The sequence below is a fragment of the Pan paniscus genome, chromosome 5 (genome assembly GCF_029289425.2).
Source record: "Pan paniscus chromosome 5, NHGRI_mPanPan1-v2.0_pri, whole genome shotgun sequence".
Taxonomy (NCBI): domain Eukaryota; kingdom Metazoa; phylum Chordata; class Mammalia; order Primates; family Hominidae; genus Pan; species Pan paniscus.
In genome coordinates, this window is record NC_073254.2 from 189,713,446 (window position 1) to 189,725,709 (window position 12,264).

A 12,264-nucleotide genomic window follows, 5' to 3' on the forward strand; every position below is an offset into this window, starting at 1 on the left:
GTCATGGCTTCTCTCTGTGGCACAGCTCTTGACAAATATTTGGAAAGTGAGGCTAAGAATAACAACAATGCCTATCAAACACACAGGTCTATTAGAACAATGAGACGATGAATTGGAATCAAGTGAAAACTAAAAAGCTCTACATAAACATGTTATTTTTATTACTACCTTTTGATGAAGGCAGAGCAACCAACCAGTTTTACGTTACAACACACTGTTCACTACTTCAGAACATTTCATTATGGATAGAATAGTACAGATAAAAAATAAACATGATACATCCCACCATTAGGCAGATCTCTAAGGCATCCACTCACAGCACCACCTACTCCTCCTCTGAGTGGTGTGGGGAGCACTGCTGATCGGAACCAGGCAGGGAAGCCTCTTGAGTCTACAGCGGCCAAGTCCTTCACCCCAGGCCAGAGGCCACACCAGAGCCCTGCCTTCCATGCCCCCTGGCTTTGTTCTCTGCTTTCCTGGCTGCTGTCTTCCTAGAAAGTCTTCATGGGCAGAGGACTTATACTGCTATTCTTGTGCTGCAACCTGACACAGCTCTCTTCCTAGCAGTGGCTTTGCCAAGTTTGTTTTGTCCTAAGTCTTCCCCTGATAGAGGTCTCTAATAGATTTGGTATTTTACATATTAGAGTTTTCTTCTTTGACATTTATTCAGCAATTATTATTTAGATTAAATAATTTTATATGTCTTAAAGTCACATTTGACATTGGAAAAATTTATATAAAAACCATAGCAATATGTGTCAGAAACAATATGTCAAAATTTTAAATGATTTACTGAAATTAAGAATATTAAATAAGACTCTGGGCTTTCTTGCCCTACATCTGCTTTATTTATCTATTTTTAACTAGTTTTAAATAAATTTCATTTTAACAGAGGGGAAACAATATATTTTAAAATGTTTAGGTAACTCTAAGTATTGGAAAAATAAAAATGAGTTATTCTAAACTTTTGCTTCTCAAAAATATTACAAGAAAAATGCATGCACATTTATGGTCGATGTGTGAAAGTTCCAGTAAGGATCCCAGGAAGTCAACCCTGTGACATTTCTTAGAAGGTGAGGTCACAGCACACTGCGTCTCTTGTGAAAATAGAGACAAGTGGTGGCTGGTGAAGCTCTGGGTGGGATGAAAGCCCCCAGCTCCCTGGTTTCACGGATAAAAGAGACCACTCTAGATCAGGGCATTCCGGCTGGTCCCAGGAGTCCTCACATGGGGCATCACAGGCTGCTGAGGTTATCTGGAATCTTGAATTGCCTTGGAAGCATCCTCACTCTTCTAGGATCTTATAACCGTGGGGTCCTGGGATCTTAGGAGTCTGATACATGCAGAGTCAATTCCCAGGACAGCTATTTATCTCTGATGAACGTGTCCAGGCAGCCTGTGGAGCCCTGCCTCAGTTGTTCAATCATCAACTGTGGGAGGAGGGCCCAGAAGCCATGCTGTGCACAGAGACAAAGGTCCTGGGACAGAGGCCATGCTCACCATGCAGAACCCATGGGCAGAGGCCACGGTCACCACACAGAACCCACGGGCAGAGACCACGGTCACCACACAGAACCCATGTGCAGAGCCCATACTCACCACACAGAACCCACGGACACAGCCCATGCTCACGACACAGAACCCACAGGCAGAGGTCACGCTTACCACACAGAACTCATGGTCAGAGGCCACGCTCACCACGCAGAACCCACAGGCAAAGGCCACACTCACCAAGCAGAACCCACAGTCAGAGACCATGCTTGGCACGTGGAACCCATGGGCAGAGGCCTCACCATGCAGAACCCACGAGCAGAGGCCACACTAACCATGCAGAACCCAAGGAAGAGGCCATGCTCACCACGCAGAACCCACACTCACCATGCAGAGCCACGTGCAGAGGCCACGCTCACCACGCAGAACCCACGCTCACCATGCAGAGCCATGGGCCGACTAATCAGAAGACCAGAGCCAGTTAGGACTGTTAACTGCTTTATTTTCACTGCCCAAAAGAAATTCTCTTTTTTCTTCCAACTCTAATTATCAAACAAATACTATATTATGTTTTATTGAAAGATATTCTGTTTTAACTTTACCAAATTCTGTGCAGAAGTACTGGACGCCATTTCCATTTTCCCAATGAGGGGGATCCCTTTTAAGGAGCAGAAAGACATAAAACTCTGACATGGCACACACAGGGGGGAGGAGCTTGCATAAGGGGGAAATCTGAAGCAAGTCTCAAAGTATGAAAAACAGTTGCTGCTTCTGGCCCCCTGATGGTTGAACCACTACTTCTTACTTTTAAGTTGTTCCTCACAGCATTCCTGGACCCAGCTCACAGGTCAGTGGTTACTCAGCTAGAAAGAGCTGGAGTTTACCATCCAAGGTAGCTGTGGCAAGCTGTAATTGAAAATAAAATACCATGTAATTCCAATCACCTTTTATTAATTGATAACTCTATAAGAAAATAAGCCCAAAGTGTGTTATTTTCCTTATTTTTAATGTTCTGGAACATCGAGTAAAATACATTAACATAGTAGAATCTATATATACAACAGATATTATGCTGATAATTAATTAATTCAAACTACATTTCACTGCTGTTTTAATAATTTTAGGTGCCCTGGTCAGAGCCGGTCCCTCTATGGTGCACAAAAGGGCATGGAACATCCTGGTTAGTGCCTACACACCTCCTTCCAGGCAGAGCTGAGGAGCTGGCTGCAGGAGAGCACTCCTGACGGAGGAGGAGGAGGAGGAGGAGGAGGTGGTGGTGGTGCCAGGAATCCACCCCACCCAGATAGCAACTGTACTGGCAAACTCTGATGTACGTACTTCCAGTACTTTGAATTTATGGAGTCTGTTGAAGGCTTGCAACTTCCAGAGGAAGACTTGAACTATAAACTGTGGTTAATTTTTGTCAACTTCAGATTCTGGCACATTAGCAGCTCCACCTCCCTGACCCCACCCCCATGCACACCTTTCAAAAGTGGTCTGCACAGGGCCTGCAGAACCCAGGATGCGCAGAAAGCACCCATCCTCCAAATGTCAGGGACCTGTTCTCTGATCAGCGATGGATGCTTCTTCTTACAGAGGGTGCAAATAGGCGAGCAGCCATTGTTACCGTTCCCGCATGGCTACAAGCCCCTTTCCTCCAGGAGAAGCAACTTCCAGGGCATTGAAGGAGTCAGCGCCCTTGACCCTCCTTCAATTTTCTCTTCCCCCTATAGGAGCCAGACAGTAAAAAATGTATAGGAGCCAGACATTCAAAAACAGCTATGTACTTGGGAAAAATTAGAAAGTGACTGTGGAGGCCAAGGTGGGTGGATCACTTGAGGTCAGGAGTTCAAGACCAGCCTGACCAATGTGGTGAAACCCCATCTCTACTAAACACAAAAATGAGCTGTGTTGTGGCAGGCACCTGTAATCCCAGCTGCTCAGGAGGCTGAGACATGAGACTTACTTGAACCCAGGAGGGGGAGATTCCAGTGAGCCAAGATCATGCCACTGCCCTCCAGCCTGGGTGACAGAGCGAGACCCTGTCTCAAAAAAAAAAGAAACAAAGGAAAAGAAAACAAAAGAAAGTGACTGTGCATAATACAGGAAAGGCTCAAAAAAAGAACTAAGAAGATTTGAAGTTTACATCTGAGGCTGGTCCTTGGCACAGAGTCAAGCTACAACAATCAAAATAAACAAAAATAAACAAAACAATGACAAAAAAAATCAAACCCAGGAGAAGGGGGAGAACTTTACTTCAGAATTATCACAATACTAGATTCAACTGTCAAGTTTTCAATTAAAAGATCACAAGGCATTCAAAGAAATAGGAAAGTATGGCCTATTCAAAGGAAAAAGATAAACAAATTAATAGAAATTGCCTCTGAAAGCAATCTGATGGCACATCTACAGCACAACGACTTTAAAACAATTGTTTTCAATTACTCAAATAATTAAGAGAGATGTGGATAAAGTGAGGAAAATTATGTATGAACAAAATGGAAATATCAATAAAAAGATAGAGAACCTAAAATGAAAAAAATTTTCAAGCTAAAAATATAAAATAATTGAAATAAAGTATTTACTAGAGGAATTCAAAGGCAGGTTTGAGCAGGTGAAGAAAAAATAGAAACTATCAAGTCTGAGGCACAGAAAGAAAAAAAGCACTGAAAAAAGTGAACAGAGCCTAAAGGGCATGTGGGACACCATCAAGGGGACCAACTTATGCATTGCAGGAGAAGAAATAACAGTTGAAAACTCCCAAATTTGATTTTATGAAATGGCTATAAATATATCCAAGAAGTTCAATAAATTCCAACTAAGAGGAACTCAAAAAGTCCCACACTGAGACACATCATCATCAAACTTTCAAAGGCCAAAGGCAAAGAGAGAATTCTGGAAGGAACAAGAGAAAAGTCTTATCACACACAAAGGATTCTCTGAGATTATCAGCAGATTTCTCATAATAAACTTTGCTGACCACAAGGCAATGGTCTTTTTCCCTGGGCTAAAATAAAACTCAAACAAAAAAACCCCCAAAAAACTCTCAACCAAGAATCTTATACCAGCAAAGTTGCCCTTCAAAAGTAAGGGAAAAATTAAGACATTCCCAGATAAATGAAGCTGAGGAAGTTTGTTACCACTAGACCTGCCCTGCCAGAAATATGTACGGGAGCCCCACAAGGTGAAATAAAAGGACCCTAGACAGGAATTTGAAGGTGTATGAAAAAATAAAGACCTTAATAAAGGTAAGTACATGGGCAGTTATAAAAGCTAGTATTATTATAGCAACACTGTATAACTCCACTTTTTGTTTTCCACATGATTTAAGAGACTAAAACATTAAAAAAACTATTAGTCTAAAAGCTAGTATTATCATAACTTTGGTTTGTAACCCCGCATTTTATTTTCTAAATAATTGAAGACACTGATGCATTTTAAAGAATCACTACTTTATGTTTTGGAGAACAAAATATGTAAAAATGTAATTTTGTGATATCAACAACTGACGGGTGGGGACAGAGATGTAAATAAACATAATTTTTTGTGTTACTGAAATTCACTGGTATAAATTCAAACTAGAGTGTTATAACTTTAGAATACTACATGTAATTCCCATGGTAGCCACAAAGAAAACAGCTATAAAATATACATAAAAGAAATTGAGAAAGAAACTGAAGCATTTACCTAAAAAATTTACTTAACAGAAGAGAGGGCAGTAATGCAGAAAATAAGGGATAAAAAACTATAAAGTATATTGAAAACAAACAGAAACATGACAGTAGTAAGTCCCTCATTATCAGTAATTAGTTTAAATGTAAATGGATTAAATTATCCAATGAGAAGGCAGATTGACAGAATGGATTAAAAACACATAATTCAACTATAGTTGCCTCTCAATATACTTGGGGTATTAGTTCCAGGAACTCCCATATAAAATAAAATTTGCATATACTCAAGTCCCATAGTTGGCCCTGTAAAGCCTGCATATACAAAAACTTGGCCTTCCATATATGCGAGTTTTACATCCCATAAATACTGCAATTTTTATTTGCATTGGTTAAAGAAATCCACATACAAGCAGACCTGCACAGTTTGAACCCATGTTGTTCAAGTGTCAGTTGCATAAGCTGTCGTATGCATTCCTTTTGAATGGAATGGTGATCAAAAGAAAGCAGGGGTAGATACACCAATAACAGAAAAAAAAGCTTTAAGTCAAAAAGGCTAAAAGAAACAAAATAGGACATTATATATTAATAAAAGCTATAATACAAAGAAATATAAATGTTATAAACATTTACATACCTAATAACAGACCATCAAAACATATGAAGCAAAAACTAGTAGAATTTAAGGAAGAAATCAACAGTTTTACAATAATAGCTGGAGGTCTCAATACTTCTCTTTTAATAATGGATAGGACAACCAGACAGAACATAGGTAAGGATATAGAGAATTTACACAACATGATAAACCAAGTAGATCTGATAAACACTTTACCAAACAAGAACAGCACACATCTTCTTCTCAAGTGCACATGGGATATTTTCCCAAAATAGATCATATGTTAAGCCACAAATTAAATCTCAATAGATTTAAAAAGATAAACATCATACACAGTATCTTCTCTGACCATATAGGATGAATTTAGAAATTGACAATATAAGTTAAACTTGAAAAGTCAAAAATTGTGGAAATTAAATGACACACTCAAACTACCAAGGGATCACAGAAGAAATAATAAGAAAATCAGAAAATACTTAGAGATGAATAAAAATAACACACCATGCAAAAAATCTGTGACACAGCAAGAGCAATGTTAAGGGGGGAATTTATAGCTATAAATGCTTGTATTAAAAAAAAAAAACACAAGAAGAGCCAAATCAGCAACCTAACTTTACAACTTTGTAGAGAAACAACAACAAGCATTATCACAAAGCTAGCAGAGGAAGTAAATAAGAAAGAGCAGAGCAAAAATAAACAAAATGGAGAAAAGAAAAACAGAGAAAAACAAGGAAACAAAAAAATGATTCATTGGAAAGAAAAACGAAATTGAGAAACCTCTAACTATATGGACTAAGAAAAATAAATAAGTGAGTCTTATTTAGAAGTGAGTAATTTGAGTAATTACTCAAATCAGAAATGAAAGTTATGGACATTACTACTAATTCTTCAGAAATAAAATCATTGTAAGAAAGTACTATTAACAATTGCATGCCAACATATTGGATACCCTAGATAAAATGTACACATTCCCAGAATCACAAAACTTACCAAGACTGAATCACAAAAAAATTACCTAAAATTTGAATAGACCTATAACTGGTAAGGAAATTGAATCAGTAACCAAAAAAAATCTCCTGATAAAGAAAAATCTTAGGCTGGGCACGATGGCTCACACCTGTAATCTCAGCACTTTGGGAGGCCGAGGTGGTCACCTGAGGTCAGGAGTTTGAGACCAACCTGGCCAACATGGTGAACCCCCATCTTTACTAAAAATTAGCCAGGTGTAGTGGCACGTGCCTGTAATCCTAGCTACTCGAGAGGCTGAGGAAGGAGAATCGCTTGAACCTGGGAGGTGGAGGCTGCAGTAAGCTGAGATTGTGCCACTGCACTCCAGCCTGGGCAACAGAGAGAGACTGTCTCAAGGAAGGAAGGAAGGAGAGAGAGGGAGGGAGGGAGGGAAGGGAGGGGGGAGAGAGAGAAAGAAAGAAAGAAAGAAAGAAAGAAAGAAAGAAAGAAAGAAAGAAAGAAAGAAAGAAAGATCCTAGACTCGATGGCTTTGCCAGTGAATTCTACCAAATATCTGAAGAAGAATTAACACCAATTTTTCTGAAACTTTTACAAAAAACTGAGAAGAAAGAAACATTTCCTATCTCATTCCCCCAATACCAAGGCCAAATAAGATTCCACAAGAAAACAGACCCATATTCCTTATGAACACTGATTTATAAATCCTCAACAAAATACTAGCAAATGGAATTCAGCAGCATATTAAAATGATTATGCATCAAGACAAATTGGAATTTATTCCTGGAATCCAAAGATGGTTCAACAAATATTGATCAATGCAATAAATGTCATTAATAAAATTAATGATACAAAACCCACATGATCATCTCAATTTATGCAGAAAAAGCATTTGACAAATTCAACACATTTTCATAATTTAAAAAACCCACAACAAACTAAGAATAGAAGGAAGTTACAACAACACAATAAAAGCTGTATATATTACTTCATTTTGTGCTGCTATAAAAGACTACCAGACTGGGTAACTTATAAACAAGCAAACAAACAACAACAAAAAAAGTATGTCTCATCGTTCTGGAGATAGGAATTCCAAGATCAAGCTGTTAGCAAGTTGGTACCCACTAAGAGCCTGGTTTCCATTTCTAAGATGGCATCTTGAAAACTACAACTTCCAAAGGGGAGGAACAGTATTCCTTACATGGAAGAAGAAGAGTGGAATAGCCAAAAGGGCAGAGGGGGGTGTCAAACTTGCCCTTTGATATCAGCCACCAATCTCACCCATAAGGATGAAGCTCTCATAAGCTAGGCACTTCTTAAAGGTCCCACCTCTTAATACTGTTAAAATCACAATTATATTTTACTGTAAGTTTTGGAGGAGACAGACATTCAAACCATAGCATCACATATGAAAAACCAACCACAGGTCATTATACTCGATGGTGAAAGACTAAAAGCTTTTCCTTTAAGATCAGGCACAAGGCAAGGATGACCGCTTTCATCATTTATATTTAGAATGGTATCAAAGTTCAAGCCAGAGCATTTGGGCATGCAAAATAAATTAAAAGTACCCAAATTGAAAATGAAGTAAAATTATTTATGTTCACAGATTATATGATCTTATAGATAGAAACCCCTACACATTCCACTCACAAAAAACCTGTTAGAATTAATAAAATCAGCAAAATAGCATGATATAAAGTCAACATGCAAAATCCAGTTGCATTTCTATAAACTAACAATGAGCAATCTGAAACTCTAAAAAGGAAATTATTAAAACAATTCCATTTAAAATAGCATCAAAATAATAAAATACTTAGGAATTAACCAAGGTGATGAAATTAAATTGTACAATGAAAACTACAAAACATTGCTGAAGGAAATGAAAGACATTCATTAAAACACTTCCCATGTTCATAAATTGGAATACTTAATATCACTAAAAAGTCTATATTACCCACAGTGATCTACAGATTCAATACGATCCCTATCAAAATCCCAATGACATTTTTTACAGAAGTAGAACAACCCATTTTGAAATTCATATGAAACTCTGAATAGTAAAAACAATCTTGAAAAGGAAGAACAAAACTGGAGGATTCACACTTTCTGATTTCAAAACTTACTATTAATACATATCTTCAATAATCAAAACAAGATGTCACTGGCATAAAGATCGACCTATAGACAAATGGGATAGAATAGAAGGCCCAAAGGTAAACTTTCACATATATGGGTCAAATGATTTTTGAGAAGGGCTCCAAGACCATTCAATGGAGAAAAGACAACCTTTACAACAAATGGTGCTTGGAAAAATAGACATCCACATGCAAAAGAATGAAGCTGGATCCTTTCCTTACAGCACAGAGAAAAACTACCTCAAAATGCATCAAAGACGTAAATGTGAGATCCAAAATAAAATTTTAGAATAAAATATAGACAAACAGCTTCCAGAATTAGGGTTGGCAATGATCTATTGGATATGACACCAAAGGCCCAGGCAATCAGAGAAAAAATAGACAAGTGGAAAAATTTTTTAAATTTGTGCATAAAAAGGTACTATTAAAAGAGTGAAATAGCATCCACAGAATTTAAGAAAATATTTGCAAATCATCTACCTGACAAGAAGCAAATTTGGTGTCTGGTAACAGCCTACTCTCCATTTCTAACAAAGGATGTCTGACAAAGAATTAATATCCAGGATATATAGAGGAGCCCTAAAATTAAACAACATAATCAAACAGCCCAATTTAAACAATGGACAAGAGACTTGAATAGACATTCCTCCAAAGAAGATACACAAATGCGCAAGAAGCACATGAAAAGATGCTCGGCCAGGCACGGTGGCCCATGCCTGTAATCCCAGCACACTTTGGGAGGCCAAGGTGGGCAGATCACCTGAGGTCAGGAGTTCAAGACCAGCCTGACCAACATGGTGAAACCCCATCTCTACTAAAAATACAAAATTAGCTGGGTGTGGGGGCGCATGCCTGTAATCCCAGCACACTTTGGGAGGCCAAGGTGGGCAGATCACCTGAGGTCAGGAGTTCGAGACCAGCCTGACCAACATGGTGAAACCCCATCTCTACTAAAAATACAAAACTAGCTGGGTGTGGGGGCACATGCCTGTAATCCCAGCTACTTGGGAGGCTGAGGCAGGAGAATCACTTGAACCTGGGAGGTGGAGATTGTGGTGAGCCGAGATTGCACCATTGCACTCCAGCCTGGGCAACAAGAGCAAAACTCCATCTCAAAAAAAAAAAAAAGAAAGAAAGAAAAGATGCTCAACATCACTAATCATTTGTAAAATGCAAATCAAAACTACAAGGAGATGCCATCTCACACTCATTAGGACATGACTATTAAAAAAACAAAATAAAAAGTGTAGGTGAGGCTGTGGAGAAAGTTAAACTTTTGTTCATTGTTGGTGGGAATGTAAAATGGTACAGCTGCTATGAAAACAGTATGAATTTTTTTCAAAAAATTAAAAACAAAATTATCATATTATCCAGCAATTTCACCTCTGGGTATATATGCAAAAGAACTGAACGTAGGGTCTCTAGGAGATATTTTTACACTTATGTTTATAGCAGCATTCTTAACAACAGCTAAAACATGGAGGCAATCCAAGCATCCATCAATGGATAAATGCATAAGCAAAGTGTGGACCACACAATGGCAAATTATTCAGTCTTAAAAATGAAGGAAAGTCTGGCACAGGCTAAAACATAAATGAACCTTGAGGACATTATGCAAAGTGAAGTAAAGCAGTCACAAAAAGATAAATGTGAGGTACCTAAATAGTCAAAATCAGAGGTACAGGAAGTAGAATGGTTGTTGCCAGGGACTGAGGAAGGGGATGGGGAATTATTACTTAATGGGCATGAAGTTTCAGGCTTACAAGATAGAACTGTGGAGAGGGATAGTGGTGGTGACTGCAGAATGTGATGAATATATTTAACACCACTCACTATAGACTTAAGAATGGTTAAGATGATGAATTTTATGTGTATTTTACCACAGTAGAAAATTGGGAAAAGAAATACATTTCTTTAACTTCTTACTATTATTTGTAATGGGGTTTCAGGTCGAGAGGAGCCCAGAACATGGGTCTCTTGCCCCAATTCTGTCCAGAAAAGCAGAGACGGCTCACCCAATATATTGGTTAGGATAAAAAATGAGTCATGCCCATCCTCACGCTTTTTTTGGAGGGAGTCAGCTTAATAAGGCCAGCTCTCTTATATGCCGTAGTATTAGTCTGTTTTCACACTGCTATAAAGAACTGCCTGAGACTGGGTAATTTATAAAGGAAAGAAGTTTAATTGACTCAGATTTCCGCATGGCTGGGGAGACCACAGGAAACTTACAATCATGGTGGAAGGGGAAGCAAACATGTCCTTCTTCACATATCAGCAAAAAGGAGAAGTACTGAGCAAAGGGGGAAAAACCCCTTATAAAACCATCAGATCTCATGAGAATTCACTCATCATCATGAGAACAAATGAGGGTAACTGCCCCCATAATTCAATTACCTCCCACTGGGTCTCTCCCACAACATGTGGGGATTATGGGAACTACAATTCAAGATGAGATTTGGGTGGGGACACAGCCAAACCAATCAAACAGCATGGGGGCAACCACCCCCGTGATCCAATCACCTCCCACCAGGTCTCTCCCTAGATACATGGGGATTATGAGGATTACAATTTAAGATGAGATTTGGGTGGAGACATAGCCAAACAAAATTATTCTGCCCTGGCTCCTCCCAAATCTCATGTCTTCACATTTCAAAACACAATCATGCTTTTCCAACAGTCCCCCAAAGTCTTAACTCATTCCAGCATTAACCCAAAAGTTGAAGTCCAAAGTCTCATCTGAGACAAGGCAAGTCCCTTTGACCTATGAGACTGTAAAATCAAAAGCAAGTTAGTTACTTCCCAGACACAATGGGAGTATAGACATTGGGTAAATACCCATTCCAAATGGAAGAAATTGGCCAAAACAAAGGGGCTACAGGTCCCAGATGAGTCCAAAATCCAGTGGGGCAGCCAAATCTTAAAGCTCCAAAAATCATCTCCTTTGACTTCATGTCTCACATCCCAGTCATGCTCATTAGAGGCAGTCTCCCATGAACTTGCATAGCTCCACCCCTGTGGCTTTGCAGGGTACAGCCTCCCACCCAGCTGTTTTCACGGGCTAGAACTGAGTGTCTGCAGCTTTTCCAGAAGCATGGTGCAAGCTGTTGGTGGGTGTACCATTCTGGGGTCCAGAGGATGGTGGCCCTCTTCTCACAGCTCCACTAGGCAGTGCCCCAGTGGGGACTCTGTGTAGGGGCTCCAAACCCACATTTTCCTTCTGCACTGCCCTAGTAGGGGTTCTTCATGAGGGCCCCACTCCTGCAGCAAACTTCTGCCTGGACATTCAGGTGTTTCCATACATCCTTGAAATAAAGGTGGAGGCTCCCAAACCTCAGTTCTTGACTTCTGTGCATCTGCAGGCCCAACACCATGTGTAAGCTGCCAG

General features: G+C 39.2%; 1 protein-coding gene across 9 annotated transcripts in view; it reads right to left on the reverse strand.

The window, feature by feature from the left end:
• Positions 1-1,976: 1,976 nt before the first annotated feature.
• The window catches only part of WDR27 (WD repeat domain 27), a 237,330-nt gene continuing 227,042 nt past the window's right edge, over positions 1,977-12,264 (reverse strand). For 8 of the 9 annotated variants that reach the window (XM_055114369.2, XM_055114363.2, XM_055114366.2 and 5 more), the window contains one exon: positions 1,977-2,397. In XM_055114369.2, coding sequence (XP_054970344.2) covers positions 2,347-2,397 — 51 coding nt within the window. In that variant the 3' untranslated portion in view covers positions 1,977-2,346. Of the gene's footprint in view, positions 2,398-2,974; positions 3,219-12,264 lie in introns of all 9 variants that reach the window. The other variant, XM_063605555.1, reaches the window with a different exon arrangement.